The 15,321-nt window shown below is 43.0% G+C and overlaps 1 protein-coding gene across 1 annotated transcript; it reads left to right on the top strand.

Moving 5' to 3' along the window:
• Positions 1 to 214: 214 nt before the first annotated feature.
• Positions 215 to 14,121, top strand: xpot (exportin, tRNA (nuclear export receptor for tRNAs)). The gene is made up of 24 exons (XM_004564868.3): positions 215 to 350; positions 2,056 to 2,209; positions 2,961 to 3,043; positions 3,119 to 3,175; positions 3,385 to 3,454; positions 3,586 to 3,804; positions 4,057 to 4,241; positions 4,325 to 4,493; positions 4,970 to 5,206; positions 5,342 to 5,380; positions 5,464 to 5,526; positions 5,601 to 5,725; positions 5,803 to 5,947; positions 6,027 to 6,241; positions 7,263 to 7,332; positions 7,404 to 7,642; positions 7,731 to 8,016; positions 8,101 to 8,290; positions 8,581 to 8,697; positions 8,820 to 8,935; positions 9,015 to 9,062; positions 9,145 to 9,216; positions 9,512 to 9,568; positions 9,651 to 14,121. Exons 2-24 carry the CDS (start codon positions 2,123 to 2,125, stop codon positions 9,675 to 9,677), a joined length of 2,916 nt encoding a protein of 971 aa, XP_004564925.2. The 5' UTR covers positions 215 to 350; positions 2,056 to 2,122; the 3' UTR covers positions 9,678 to 14,121.
• The last annotated feature ends 1,200 nt before the right edge of the window (positions 14,122 to 15,321 follow it).

Genomic DNA, 15,321 nt, shown 5'->3' with positions numbered 1-15,321 from the left:
TCTATGCCTATACTCTCAGATTTTACATTGCCCTTTCTTTCTTTCTTTCTTTCTTTCTTTCTTTCTTTCTTTCTTTCTTTCTTTCACTTTTCTTTTTCAGTTCTTTTTTTATCTTGTAGCAATGCTCAACCGTAACAACAACAGTTTGTTTTTGATAAAGATCATTAAAAAAATAAATAATTAAAAAAATGTGCACGTTTTGCTGACGCAGTGACGGCGGACCCTCTTCCGGGTCACGCGCGGTGAGCCGGAAGTGATCGTGCGCGGACACGCTTCGTGCAGTGGTACTCCCGGCGGCTCTGTAAGGCGCTGACGGAGAAGAACCACCGGAGGAGGACGGTTTCATTAAGGTAGGATCTCATTCTTCTTCTCCCCTCTGAGCTCTGTCTGTGAACTGCAAACGGGGCTGAGGCTTGCTGAGTTTTTTTGCGTGAGGCTTAAGTTGCTGTGGAGCTCGCGGAGCCGCGGGCAGGTAGCCTCACCGGGCCGTCATAAACCGGGGAAGAACCTCCCTCGGCTCCATCCGCTCCCCCGCACCGTCACAGCCGATCTAATTAAACACCTTCGGGTGAAGTCGGCGGGGTTTGGTTGAGTTTCAACCATGCGAGGAGCGCCCTCCGCCCGCCCGCGAGTTCAGCGGCTAGCAGGCTAGCTGGCGTTAGCAGCTAGTTTGTTCCGATGTGAAGGTGTTAGCTCGGAGCTAACTGACGAAGGTGGGCTTCATCCAGGAGCTGCGACATGGAGATATCCGCCTGGGGCTCAGGTGTTCGGTAGAGATGAGACCGTGTGCTGTGGGTGGTGTTTCGGTGTAAACATGGAGGCTGGAGTATTGGCCCCGTGTTGCATCACCCTCGGTCTCCGTCGTCCACAAACGCCACCCGAGCTGTCACTGCGGGCAAGAGCACTGCCAGCTCACCTGGACTGACTATCAGCTGGACACCTATTTACCTGTCATAGTACATAGCCAACGTAATTCAGTCTGTAATTTTGATTACATCTGGTTTTATAAGAACGCTGGACAAATTCTCTAAATTGGGCCAAAAGTGAATGGAGTCTGGTAGAGAAATGCCCGTTTTCTACAGCAGATTACCCATGTGTTATTACTGTACAGCAGTGTACACCTACTCGACCACGTACTTGGTGAATTAAAAAAAAAAACGAAGCTAATAAGGTTAAGAAGAGCACCCAAACCTTTCTTTATTGAAATATAATAAAAAGTGAATGGAGTTTGGTAGAGAGGCGCCCTGTTTATCCAGCTGTGTTAATAATCAACTTAATCATCCCACCCTTGCTCACATGTTTCACTGAAACTACAACCTAGATCTGATGTGTTTATCATCACTACAGTGCAGAATCAAATTTCCACTAATCTGATAAAAAGGGAATGGCCTTTGGAAAGAGCCACATCTCTGGAGCCTTTCTTTTTGAGTTATTACTTTTATCTGACAACATCAGTCACATACTTTGAGTCTTTTATTCATTACATTTGTATTTACAAACAGCAACAACAAGTCTTAAGTACACAAAGGAAAGAACAACGGACAAGATTAAGAAAAGGGATAGAAATAAGCAAGAAGAGGCAGAAAAGGAAGAGGAAGAGTTTTTAAAATGGAGGAATCAAGGGGAGAAGGAAGGAAGTAGGATATGAATGAGGGAATATAACTAAAGTAGGATGAAGGAAAGGAAGGACAAATTAAAATAAATAAAACTTTAACGGCACTAGGATGGGAGCAAGAGATGAAAAACAGAGTTTTTAACTAAATGTGATGTGTGGTTTTTTTGTTTGTTTTTTTTAATGGAGTCCATTCACTTTTTATTTAATGGAGTCTGTATGTTTTCCTGGGATTTCTGATTATTCACTAAAAATAAGTCTCTTGTGCTTCTTTAACTGTAACCTTAATAACTCTAAAGCTGATCGTGTTTCTTTGGCTTCTGCTGAAACAGTTTACCTGAACAAATGACACCTGAAACCTGTAACTGCCCTTAAATCATCTAATTAATCTGCTTCAATCTCACTAACCTGTGCTGTGACAATCGTCTCTTTCCTTGCTGCAGATGAGAGAGTTCTGGCCGGCAGCAGCAGAGAGGAGTGAACTAGCCTTGGAGGAAAGCTAACCCACGAATGGCCTGCCAGTCTGTCGCTGTAGTCATGGACGAGCAGGCCCTGCTGGGGCTCAACCCGAACGCCGATGCCCGCTACAGGCAGAGGGTGAGGCACTACCACACATCGCCACTGATACCCCCCACCCACACACCCAAAACAGTCACAAAAATCAAGCAGGATGGGTTTACAGATGCATGAGTTGAAAATGGTTCAAAGATGACACGTCAGGAGCTGAAAGTAGTAAATCTTACTCAATGTCACGGGTACTTTAACAGAAGTAACGCAGCAAAAATGAGGTTAATCAGTGGAGTGAAGGAAGAGTCTGGGTACTGAAGCTTCAGGTTGTTCAGAGGATCTGGAGGAATAATCACGAGATCAGGTTTAAATCTCTGCTAGAGAACGAGGATGCTCTGCACCATGAATGCATCCGGCCAGCCTGACAGATTATCTGCCACTTTCACTTCATCCTGCAGATGTTTACAGGTCTTTTCTCACTGTGTTTGTGTTTGAGCTGGTACAAAACTGCATTTAGTCATACTTAAACACGCTGAAGACACTTCTGTTGCTCCGTTTCAAAGATGAGACACAAACCACACGGTGCAGAGCTTCCAGAAACACGACTTCTTAGTTAAAGACAGCGTTCAGGTGCTGAACTGGCCTGCTAAAAAAACATCTGGAGCTCCATCAGCATCCAATAGAAACAAGATAAGCAGAGCACACTCAGATCAAAACCTGACATCAGCACCAGTAAACCCTCTGCGGATGTAAAGGTGCAGGAGAGGAGGAGGTGTGAGAGCTGCTTGAGTAGAGCAATAGCTGGTGATGTCATTGATGTCGCCCTTCTGTGTATTTCCAGGCTATCGCTTACTTCGAGCAGCTGAAGGAGTCTCAGGACGCTTGGGAGGTTTGTGCTGAGGCTCTCGCCAAAGGGATTTACAGGTGAGTGCCCCGCCCACACACCACAGGTGTGTTAGAGTCGTACCTGCAGCTGTTAAATGCATTTCTGTGTTTCAGTGATGACCACGTCAAATTCTTCTGCTTCCAAGTCTTGGAGCATCAGATCAAGTTCAGGTGAGAAAGAAGCTTCTTCACACGTGATCACATGATGAGTATTACCTGCTGGAGCTGCTCTCACGTGTGTGTGTGTGTGTGTGTGTGTGTGTGTGTGTGTGTGTGTGTGTGTGTGTGTGCGTGTGTGTGTGTGTGTGTGCGTGTGTGTGTGTGCGTGTGTGTGTGTGCGTGTGTGTGTGTGCGTGTGTGTGTGTGTGTGTGTATTACAGACATTGCAGTTTGAGTGCTGTTCAGCAGCAGCTCATCAGAGAGACTCTAATGAAGTGGCTCCAGTTTCAGGTATGTCACAACTTTGTGCCAGTTTAAACATCACAGTAATTTTCACTGTTTTAGTGGTGCAGATTTGAGCCTCGCTCACATCTCCTCACAGACTCGCTGTCACGTCTTTCGTCTCTTCCTCTTCCCCGCAGCTGATGAACACTCAGCCCGAGAAGGCCTTCATCAGGAACAAGGCAGCACAGGTGTTCGCCCTCACCTTCGTCATGGAGTACATGACTCTGTGGCCCAAGTTCTTCTTCGACATCCTGTCCCTGGTGGGTCTGAACCCCCACGGAGTCGACATCTACCTGAGGACACTGATGGCCATCGACGCCGAGGTGGTGGACAGAGACATCCTGCACACACCGGAGGTCAGAAAGCGGATCATGATGGGAAAACTTTTGGTGGTGTTTTATATTTGTTGCTGAGTTAGAGAAGGAGAGCAGGCTGATGTGGGAGGAAGAAGCCTCTGCAGGAAAGGAAACCCGCAGAGCTCTGGCCCACACGTTACTCACAAAAACAGACTGGTTTCTAAGGAAGAGTGGTCACATGACCCAACAGGAAATGTGTCATAGGAAGCGTTTGTAGCTTTGGTGATGATTTCGCTGCATGTATTCCTGCAGGAGACTCGCAGGAACACGCTGATCAAAGACAGCATGAGGGAGCAGAGCATCCCCAGCCTGGTGGAGTCCTGGTTCCAGATCCTGCAGACGTACCAGCAGTCCCACCCCGAGCTCACCTGTCAGTGCTTGGAGGTGGTCGGAGCCTACGTGTCCTGGATCGACCTCAACCTCATCGCCAATGACAGGTCAGAACAAGCACGGGGAGAGGCGTCGTATACATGATTTCTGACCCTTGGCCATCACGTCTCACCTGTTTTTGTGTTTTCAGGTTCGTGAACCTGCTGCTGAGCCAGATGTCCATGGAGGAGCTGAGGGAGGAGGCCTGCGACTGCCTGTTTGAAATCATCAACAAGGGAATGGATCCAGTGGACAAAACCAAGCTGGTAGAGTCTCTGTGCCAAGTGCTACAGTCAGCAGGCTTCTTCAACGTGGAGCAGGTTAGAGTTACCATGGATACAAGGAACACGCCCATCACAGCCACAGAGGCTCACGAGGGTCCTGAAAATGTCTGACAGTGACTTAAAGCACCGTTTTGCTGTTTTTATAAATATTTCCAGCTGTGACTTAAATGTAAACATGAAACATTTCCATTGTCCATCCATCATCGTTGTTCACAGCCTGTCCAGAGCTAATCAAAAGACACCAAGTGAAGAATAGCTGCTGTAGATCATCGTTTAACACAAGAATATTTTACTTAAAGGAAAAAAGCAGCAACACTGAGGCCTCAGTTCTACAAAAACTCAGTGTTTATGAAAGGAGGATTTGGTGTTTGTGGTCTGACAGCTGGTTCGTTAAACATGTATCAGTTTAAAAATTGATTTTGTTTTCTTAAGTTTGCAGCGCTGAACTGTTCCTGCAGAATGTGTTTCCGTTACAGCTTCATGTTTATGTTTCCTCTTCCTGTCCCCTTTAGGAGGAGGATGTGGACTTCCTGGCCAAGTTCTCACGGCTGGTGAACGGCATGGGTCAGAGTCTGGTGCTGAGCTGGACCAAGCTGGCGAAAACCGGCAACGTGAAGGACGCAGCGGAGACGCTGCAGGCCGTGGAGGCCAAAGTGCCTCTGCTGGTGCAGCTGCTGGTGCACGAGGATGACGACATCTCGGCAAACATCGTGGGCTTCTGCTACGAGTACCTGCACGTCCTCAAACAGGTGAGGCTTCTGAGGCCCGGGCAGCTTTTCTAACTTTTAGGAACAAGTTTAAAAGTGAGAACATGTTAAAAATTAGGGACCTTCGGATCTCACAGCAGTGGTTTAAAATGTTCTGAGGTTGTTTTCTGTTCATAGCTTCCTCAGCTGACGGACCAGCAGAAAGCGAACATCGAGGTGAGTCTCTGAGCGCGCTCAGTGCATTCTCACGTCTTTATCTGAGGGCAAATCATTAAAAAGTTTTCTCGCTGTCACCATAGGCCATCATGCTCGCTGTAATGAAAAAACTCACGTACGATGACGAGTACAACTTTGAGAACGAGGTGAGTTTCTGTTTCTTCCTCTGTGAGGGCGGGGCAGAGCGGCAGGCATTACACCTGCTGTTGTTGTTTCTCAGGGCGAGGACGAGGCGATGTTTGTGGAGTACAGGAAGCAGCTGAAGATGCTTTTGGATCGACTCGCTCAGGTTTCACCGGAGCTGCTGCTGGAAGCCGTCCGCCGCGTCTTCACCAACACGATGCAGTAAGAAATGTTTTGATTTGTTTAGAGAGGTGGGAAAAACGCAGCTGCCATGTTTCAGCTGTAATATCTCCTCTTAGGAACTGGCAGACAGCACCCTTCATGGAGGTGGAGGTCGCCATCAGGCTGCTCTACATGCTGGGTGAGGCCTTACCGGCGGCGCATGGTGCCCACTTCTCTGGAGACACGGCCAAGACGAGCGCCCTGCAGGACATGATGAGGACGGTGAGTCACATGACCGCTCGGCTGTGGTTCGGCGCCTGTGCGGCAAAATTTTAAACGCGTTTTCTTTTTGAACCCTTAGCTGGTTTCCTGCGGTGTCAGCAGCTACCAGCACACCTCCGTCGCTCTGGAGTTCTTTGAAACGGTTGTGCGATACGACAAGTTCTTTATCGTGGAGCCACAGCACATTCCTGGCGTGCTGATGGCGTTCCTGGACCAGCGAGGCTTGAGACACAACAGCCCGAAGGTCCGCAGCAGGGTGGCCTACCTGTTCTCCAGATTCATCAAAACCCTACAGTGAGTCCAGCTTCACTTGCTGCACAATATCACATGTTTCAGTTTCCAATGGCAAGCCGTTGCCATTGGAAGCCATGTGATGCCGTTGATGCGGCAACAGGCTTCACAAGTGTGCGCTACACCAAGAATAACTCCACCACAACAAAATGTGATGTTTACACAGAAAACAGCAAAACTACAACCTGAGAAAATATTGTTTCATAAACTCTTTGAGCTGTACCAGCTTCTTTTTAACGTAATGAAACAGAAACTACAGCTGTCGTTTCGTTCACAGTAGCCATGGAAACACAAACTGTTAGATCAGATTTGTGAGTTTCTTGTGGTTGCCAGCAGGTAGATTAACAGCAGTGGTGAGTCCACACATCACAAACATTTGGGACGAGTTTTATTGTCGTGTGGACGACAGCGTCCGGAGGGGGACGCACTGAACATGTGCAAACTTTTGTAAAACTACATGTCTAGCCATGTTTTTAAAAGATAATTTGTAATATTTAGTCTTTTGAAATCAGATGATTCTTTTTCTTTCTATATTACCACAAAGACAAAAAAGACATGAAACGTGTGAGCAAGTTGCCCTCTGACGCTGAACCTGTTCATAACTCAGGCTGGAGTCAGTTTCAGTGGTTTATGATGACGGTTTCGATCTGTCGGCTTTATCAGGTTTTGACCTCCAGCTTTCACTGGTGTGGCTCTCAGCTGTTTATTTATTAAGATTTCTAACCTCCGCTGTGGTCATGAGTAGAAAGAATGATGCTAAGGAACTTAGCCTCAATCTGGAAGGCAGAGTGAGGTGGATCTGACCAGGAGGCCCCCTCAGTGAGGCCTTAAGGCCCCGAGGCGTCTGCTCAGGCTGCTCCATGACAGAAATATAGAATGACACTCATTACAGTCGGATGTGAATCTAATGTAGTTAATGAATCCATGAACGAAGAGTCTGATTTAAGAAAGAACATACGAATGATTGAAAATACGCTCAGTTGACTTTAAAACCCAGTGTTCGTTTACCGCTCTCTGTTGGCAGTAAACACATGAATGCCTTCGTCGAGGACATCCTGACGAGGATTCAGGACCTGCTGGAGCTCACTCCACCTGTGAGTATCACAACACCGCCTCTTCTTGCTGTTTCCTCCTCCTATACTAACTCATGCATTTCTCTGTCTAGGAAAACGGTTTCCCGGCACTCCTGACCAGCGACGACCAGCTCTTTATGTTTGAGGCAGCCGGCATCCTCATCGTCAACAGCGAGAGCCCTGTGGAGAGGAAGCAGGCACTGATGAGGAGCCTGCTGACACCGCTGATGGACGCCTTCCGCCTGCTACTCACCAAACTCCCCCAGGAGACTGAGGAGGAGCGTCAGACCGCCCTCGCCGACTGCCTGAGTCACGCCGTCGGCTTCGCCAGGTCAGAATCCATCAACGATCTATTTATTTATTATTCTGTCCATCGCCACGGCGTGCTACTCACCTCGCCACCGTCTGTGGCATTTCAGCCGGACCAGCAAAGCTTTCAGCAACAAGCAGACAGTGAAGCAGTGTGGCTGCACCGAGGTGTACCGGGACTGCCTGCAGGCCTTCCTGCCCGCACTCAGCTGCCCCGTGCAACGGAGCGTGCTGCGCAGCTCCGTCCGCTCGTTCCTGCACCGCATGATCATCTGCATGGAGGAGGAGGTGCTGCCCTTCGTCCCCGCTGCCTCAGAGCACATGCTGAAGGACTGCGAGGCCAAAGATCTACAGGAGTTCATCCCGCTCATCAGCCAGATCACTGCCAAGTTTAAGGTAAGCCGCCGCTGAACCAGCACCAAACCTTCCTGCACACTCTGACTCGCCATCCTTAACAAACTTCTCCTGTTGCCACGGCAGCGGCAGGTGTCTCCCTTCCTGCAGCAGATCTTCATGCCCCTCGTCCTTGCCATCTTCGAGGTTCTGGCACGCCCGGCAGAAGAGAACGACCAGACAGCGGCACTGGAGAAGCAGATGCTGAGGAGGAGTTACTTCAGCTTCATCCAGACCATCGCAGGAAGTGGGATGAACGAGGTGATGGCCAATCAGGGTGAGCGCCACTCAGCATGCCAAGAAACACGTAGACACAGAAGTAGGGTCTGAACCTCACAGGGGAGGGCTCATTCAGGGAAAGGAAGCATAGAAGGAATGAAGGGAAAAGGAAGGAGAGAAAATGGATTAGGAAAGGAAGAAGGGAAGGAATGAAGGGGAAAAAAAGAGATGGTAGGAAGAAGGAAACAAATGAGGAAAGGAAACAAGAGGAGAAAACGGTCCAGAATATTTTTTTCTTATTATACTTAAAATGAAAGAACAGGCCAAAGTTAAATGTTTTGTTTCCAGGGGCAGAAAACATGGAGCGCATCGTGTTCACCATCATTCAGGGCGCTGTCGACTTTCCCGACCCCATCGCGCAGAAGACCTGCTTCATCATCCTCACCAAACTGGTGGAGCTGTGGGGTGAGTCTGAAACATGACCTCGACAGGAAGTCGTGTCCTGTGAGCAGGAAGCTCGTTTTCTGTCGCTCCCTGCTGGTCAATACAGGGTGTGAGCTTCACTCTGAGCTCTTCTTCTTCTGCAGGAGGTAAAGACGGCATGGTGGGCTTCCCCGACTTTATCTACAAACACATCGTCCCAGCCTGTTTCCTGGCTCCCCTCAAACCGACCTTTGACCTGTCAGATGCACAGACGGTCCTGGTGAGTTTCTTTAATTCCACCTTTAATAAAAGAAAAATCGCATTTTGGTGACAAGCCTCAACTGTTTTCTTTTTTTCAGGTTCTGTCGGAGTGCGCTCTGACACTGAAGATGATTCATCTCAAACGGGTAAAAATGTGTTTTTGTGGTTGACCAAGCTTTGTTATGTGTCACCGCGCTTCCACTTGAACACGTGCTGTTTTTGTTTCAGGGACTCGAATTCATCCAGTTCTTGCAGCAGGAGTACCTGCCATCACTCCAGGTGGCCCCGGAAATTTCACAGGTCAGAAAAGCTTAAACCCTGACGTCCAAAAATACCTCGAGACGTGTTCCTTTATTTATGTTCAGTTTTATTCATTTCAAAGTGTTTCTTTATTTAAATATGTTTAATAATTTTGTTCTTGCATTTTTTTTCCCGCCCTTGATAGTTTCTTGTTGGTATCGTAATATATAGTTTGACCCTGCTGACTCTCCGTACTTTGGACGAACTGTGGTTGAACGTTACCTAGTGTTTGACGTTGGACAGGTGGGTGTGTCAGAAAGCCTGCTAACAGTTTGTCTTTTCTTTTATCCATCAGGAGCTCTGCCAGGTTCTCCAGCAGCCTGACGTCAAAGTCCTGAAAAACTACATTAAGGTACGAGTTGTTGTTCTTTCTTGGTTTACGGCCGAGTTCACCTGTTTCATTTCTACTGATGACCTTTTTTTTATGTCAACAGGCGTTCTTCCAGCGAGGAAAACTGTAGGGAAAAAACCTGGAAGTTCACGGGGACTGAAGGACTCTTCACAGGAAGTGGTCATACTGCCACTCAACAATTGAAAAATACAGGACCTTAGCATAGGCGCTGCTCTTGCACTTAGAATTAAATGCATAACAAAGCCCAGCTTGTCTAAGTCGGGGAGGCGGAACGAAGCCTGGTGAAACCCCTCCCTCTGAGATCAGCAGATGTGCAGGAGCGCCACGTCTGCTCAGAAACGTGGAGAACTTTGTGGACGCCATGAGGAAAGGGCTTTTTTTTTTTTTTTTTTTCCTTTTTCAGAAGAGGATGCCTCTTGTCGGGAAAAGATTGGGTAATTATCCTCAGTGACCTTCTAGGTTAGAAGAATCGATAGCTTTACACTCACATTAGAAACCACATTTCCGAACAGGCTAGACTGAGTTTTATAAGAAGGAAGAATAAAAAGGGCTGACGCATTATTCTTATTTAAAATGTGGCTTTTTGTTTTGTTTTTTTTAAACATACATGCTGAGGATTGCACGGTTGGTTTTAGGTTTGAAGTGAAACGTTACAGCCCGACTCGATCTGCAGATCAAGTATTATCTTGTTACCTGATCAGACAGAGATCCTCGGCGTGGATTTTAAAACCGAAGACGTGACGGAAATAGACACCACATTTTTGTTTGCTGGAAGTGGCTGACTTTTTTTTTTTTTTTTTTTAATTTCAGATGGAAATGAAAATGCAATGGAGGAACAAAGTGTAAATAAGAGAATAAGATGTTAAAAATGTAAATAAAATTCCTAGGTTTAGTCTCTTTTTGTTTTTTAAATATTCATTCCCATCTGGAAACCATGTGCGGAGGCCCATTTATGCCAGGGAAAAAATGTAATATAAAAGTGAAAGTTTCCGATTTGTGGCATCAAAAGTTTATACAAAAAAATTAAATATGCGTTCTTAAAACTTTTTGTTTATAAATCAATGGAGTATTCAATTAAATTCACTTTCAGAATGAACATTTTATTCCAGGTATTTTCTTATAAATGCAACTTGCTGAGTATTAACACAACTTTGTATTTGTTTTTTGAATTTTCTTTTTGGTTACCTTATGGGGACTCAATGCGTAAAAATTTGGTTTCCATAATTTCATAAAAAGTGAATATTTAAACTTACTATAAAGCGTGACTTTAAAGTAAAACTATAAATTTCACCGATGAAACTTTTATACAAAACATTTGACCCACACCATTAGTTTTACTACTTCAATACAAAAATCATGTAAATTGAATTAATCAGTACATGGTTATATTTATTATTGCACTGACACATCTTTAAAAAAAAAAAACATTTCGTTTGATAAATTTAAAAATTACAATTTGCAAAGGTTGCAAGTTACTCTGTTGTGACTTAAAAGCTTGCTGTGGCTTTTTGTTTGGGTTTTTTTCTCGACCTTAAAGTCACAGTTTTAGGTTGTTTGAAATTAAAATTTTAACAGGTGTGATGTGAAAGTAAACATAAATATGTTTATTATTCCAAAAGTTTATCCGGTTATTAACTGCTTTGATGTATTTAGTCAAACATGAGTGACTTTTATTTTTTTGATTGAGTAATTAACATTTTTGATGCAGTTTCTCAATATTTTGAGGTTTGCTGTATTCAGTTAAGTTGTGAGTTTCTATGACTTTCATAGATTTTACATTATTCATATCATCAATTTATTAATTAAATATTTTGTTCTAGTCTCTTATAGTTTAACGTTTGGCAATTGAAAAATGTTTTTTCGGGGAAGAAATTACTTATTCTGAGTATTTGTACTTTTGATGCCTCAAATCTCAAAATCTAAAACTTGAAGAAAAATCTGAACAATAATAAATGTAATCTAGCATTGAAATTGTTGTGATTTATTCAGTAATGCTGATTTACCAAACTTAAAATTTGAATCTGTTCATCTCTAATTTGGACAACTTTCATTCCTTTTTCTTGGCATATGAGGACCGTAGAAATCGGAACTAAATCATGCGAATCTCCTGTAAAAACAGACCGTTGCTGTTTGCAGAAGCAGCTCGATTAATTTTATATTGCAGTGACAATTCAGGACAATTCATTATGCAACACTTTTACTGTGAAGGAGCTGCTAAACAGTTATAACTGTCCTGAAACAGCAACAATCTGTACAGATGCTCTTCACACCTCCAGATTTTGTGACGCCCTGGAAATATTTCCAATGTTTGAATAAGTCGGTGTGTTCATCGTAATTTGCTGTAATTTTCCTGAAACGTTGCCTTTGGACAACCTGCTGAGAAAGTGCCTGAAATTGTTGGTTCCAGTTAAAAGGGGACATCTTACACTCTCAAGAAATCCAGCGGGGAAAAAAATCTAATCAACGATAGTAATTTTTTTTTTTCTTTAAAGAAAAGGCTCCGTAATTTACCCAAAAAGCGAATGTTTATTTGAGGAGTAACAGTTGTCAGCTGCATATTAACACGGATTGAATTGGATGTACAGTTTGCCAATTAATGATGCAGAACGGATTTGATGACAACAAAAATCTAATGAAATGTCATTAAATCATTGTTTACCTTTTCAGTTAACTGTAATACAGTTGGTTTTTCTCCTCTGTGGTGAATTTAAAGATGCTATCTCTTCAAACAATATCTGATATTAATGCATTTGAAATAAAAAGAAAAACATTTTCTTTATTAGACAAATACGAATATCACATTCATAGTGAGCCTGAACTAAAATGTGAATATTTTCAGCTTTTTAAAAAAAAAAATCGTAAATAGTTTATTTTTGGCAGATGTGGGCTTCCATAGACCTAGCAAAGTGCTAGTGGTCTAAATACATGGTTTAACGCAGGGCAATTGGTTTCTGGCTCTGATATAATCCACCTCAGTTCTCTGGTGATATGAAAGAACTCACTCAATGATGTTAGGTTAATAAAAGCTGCCAAGCTAAGTACGCGAAAACAGTTAGCCTGCTTAGCTACAAATATCTGTGGTTAGAAATTATTTTATTAGCATTTTGAACATTATGTCCCATTTATAAATTGACCAGTGTTGTTACCGCAACTTTAACCCAGCTTAGTATAAATAGCTAAAGAGGCCTGTTACCTAATTAAAGGTAGATTTTAGTTTTATCTGGTTTAGCTAACAAGCTAATGCTAATTGCTGCTAAAACAAAGATCTGTCATTTCTATATTTTTATCCAAAAAAAATCCATTGTTATTGAAATTATTTACAGTAGTTATTAAATGTGTGGGTCTTTTGTCTTTGTTTGTTTGTTTGTTTTTTTTGCCAGTGTAGGCTAGGCTTGCGGTTCCTCCCATTTCAATTTCCGCGTTATGTTAAGCTAGGCTAAAAGGATCTATAGGGTACAGGGTTTTGTTTTGGGTTTTTTTTTTTTTGGGGGGGGGGGGTACCTGTTTTTAAAAGCCTTCAAATGTTTTATTCCTAATTAATAACAATGAAAATTAAACATAACCATGATGATGTTAGTATATCACAAAGATGGTCAAAGCTAAAAGGATGTAAAAAAACAAACAAAAAAAACCCCCAACATTACAGTGGCTGCTTATACCCTTTGTAATGTTAGCTATGTTGACTGGTAGCTGTTTTGATGACACGCTGATTAGCAGTTTCTCTGATTTCGTTTCCCTTGATTTCAGTCTTTGTGCTAAACGAAACTAATTGCAGTTTGGATTTGGATTTTCTCAGACTGTAAATTTCTTAGCAACATATAAAAGCCATATTCCGCCACTGAAAATTTAAAAAAGGTCCCAGCGTTGATACAAAAATGCACTCAAGTTGTCTTCTATAGAAATACAAAAACATTTATTAAATGTCAGGGTTTTTTGGGGGGGAAGTTGGGGGTTTTTTTTGTTTTTGTTTTTTTAGGTGACCTTTCTTTTAAAAGAATGTCTGTAGCAAAATTAAAACTTTCCTTCAGGGAGATGCTCAGCTGGATTTTACTTCAAGTCTGAGAGTTTACTGTTTAGCTTAGCTTAGCATAAAGACTGTAAATGACTAGCTTAGCTCTGTCCAAAGTAAAACTACACCTGATGAGCACCTGTTTCTAATGACTGTAAATGAAAGACTGGAATTATTGCTTGTTTAATATCTCCCTTTCTGCAAATGCCGAACGCTTTTAAAAAACACTCAGCTGTTACACTAACACCAGGATCTACACCTTGTAGTCTCTATAGAAAAATGTGCACCTCCACATGTTGTTCATGCCCCATCAGCTTGAAGTGACTTTTTTATACCGTAGAAGTATTCACGCCGACACTAAGGGTCAGCTCTGCAAATCCGTCAACCCACAAAAAAGCAGAATCAGGGTTTTTTTGGGTTTTTTTTTTTAATTTAAAGGATTTAATGGATGTTTGAATTTTCAGGTTATATTTTCCTGTAAGTGGTCCTGAGCAGAGAGAGAACTGAAAAATTGCCAAATAAATACATTTTATTGATGGTGAAATGTGTTGACTTTTATTTTTGAACCTTCTGTTTGAATGTCCATAAAAAGTGTTCACTAATCAGCCACCTCATCCTTTTTTTATTTATATATCTGGATAAAGATGCAGTAAAAATTCAGAAATTGGCTTCATTTTATATGATGTATGGAGGTATATTCGTGCCACAATAGCTAAGCAAAGTTTACAACTAAGATGTATATTAATAATATTGACAAAGTGAAGTATTTGTAAATTAATAAATTCAGTCCTACATCCTTGTGAATTATTTGGGGTCTTTAATTTGAAAAGATTTGCATTTCTTTTCATCATCTGCACAAAGGAAATATTGTGACATCCAGGCTCTGTTATTACTAATATTAACAGCTCACATAAAAAAAAGTTTATTTCTGTAGTTAAGCAGCTCAGTCCTTGATGATCATAAAGACTTAAATATGTTAGACAAGTTTGTAAACTTCAATTTATGTAAATGTTTGAAGGAAACTGCAAATATCATTCAGTAAAGTCAGTCTCAGGTTCTGTAATAACGTTTTTATTTTAACCCTGTTGAACCACGCAAATTATTTCCTTTAATTTTTTGTTTGCTGTCGTAATTAGAGATGGACCGATCCGATATTACGTATCGGTATCGGTCCGATACTGACCTAAATTACTGGATCGGATATCGGAGAAAAATAAAAAATGTAATCCGATCCATTAAATATCACGAAAGCACCTCACAAAACTTGCAACACGCCGTAACTCACCTCAGAACGTTAGCACGTCGGAGCAGTATGCATCACGTGATAGAGCGGCTGTGGCATGCAGGACCTGTCGGTGGTCTGGATAGCATGTGGAGCTTCGCTAGCAACCCGGCATTTCATCTCCGACAAAGTTATCCCCGAGAGAAGTAAAGCAAGTGTGTAAGTCCATCTCTGAATGTTTGTAAAGCATTCCTGCGTTAAGCTTAATGAGCGATTGCCTCTCCGGCTGCTACTTCAATCATGAAACTGCTTAACGATCAGCTGATCGGCTTTTCTGTTGCGAGTCTGTGTCTCTTGTTTGCTTTTGGCCCACTTTGCACCAGAAAGAGGAAACCAGCGGCTGAACAACAGCAGCACATTTAAGCTTGATCAGCTGTTGTTAGAATGTATTTAATATTACTTTCTACTCGAGGATCTTTAGCTGACGCTGGTAACTGTGCAGGGGCGGATCTAGAAAAGTTT

The sequence above is a fragment of the Maylandia zebra genome, linkage group LG17, assembly GCF_041146795.1.
Source record: "Maylandia zebra isolate NMK-2024a linkage group LG17, Mzebra_GT3a, whole genome shotgun sequence".
Classification (NCBI taxonomy): Eukaryota; Metazoa; Chordata; class Actinopteri; order Cichliformes; family Cichlidae; genus Maylandia; species Maylandia zebra.
Note: the sequence above shows the minus strand (reverse complement) of the source record. Positions and strands in the feature narration are given on the sequence as shown.

Excerpts from the sequence above, each read along its gene's own strand:
- xpot (XM_004564868.3), top strand. The coding sequence starts at position 2,123 with ATGGCCTGCCAGTCTGTCGCTGTAGTCATGGACGAGCAGGCCCTGCTG. Across the intron at positions 3,176-3,384 it reads GAGCATCAGATCAAGTTCAG|ACATTGCAGTTTGAGTGCTG; the intron begins GTGAGAAAGAAG and ends TGTGTATTACAG. Across the intron at positions 4,242-4,324 it reads AACCTCATCGCCAATGACAG|GTTCGTGAACCTGCTGCTGA; the intron begins GTCAGAACAAGC and ends TTGTGTTTTCAG.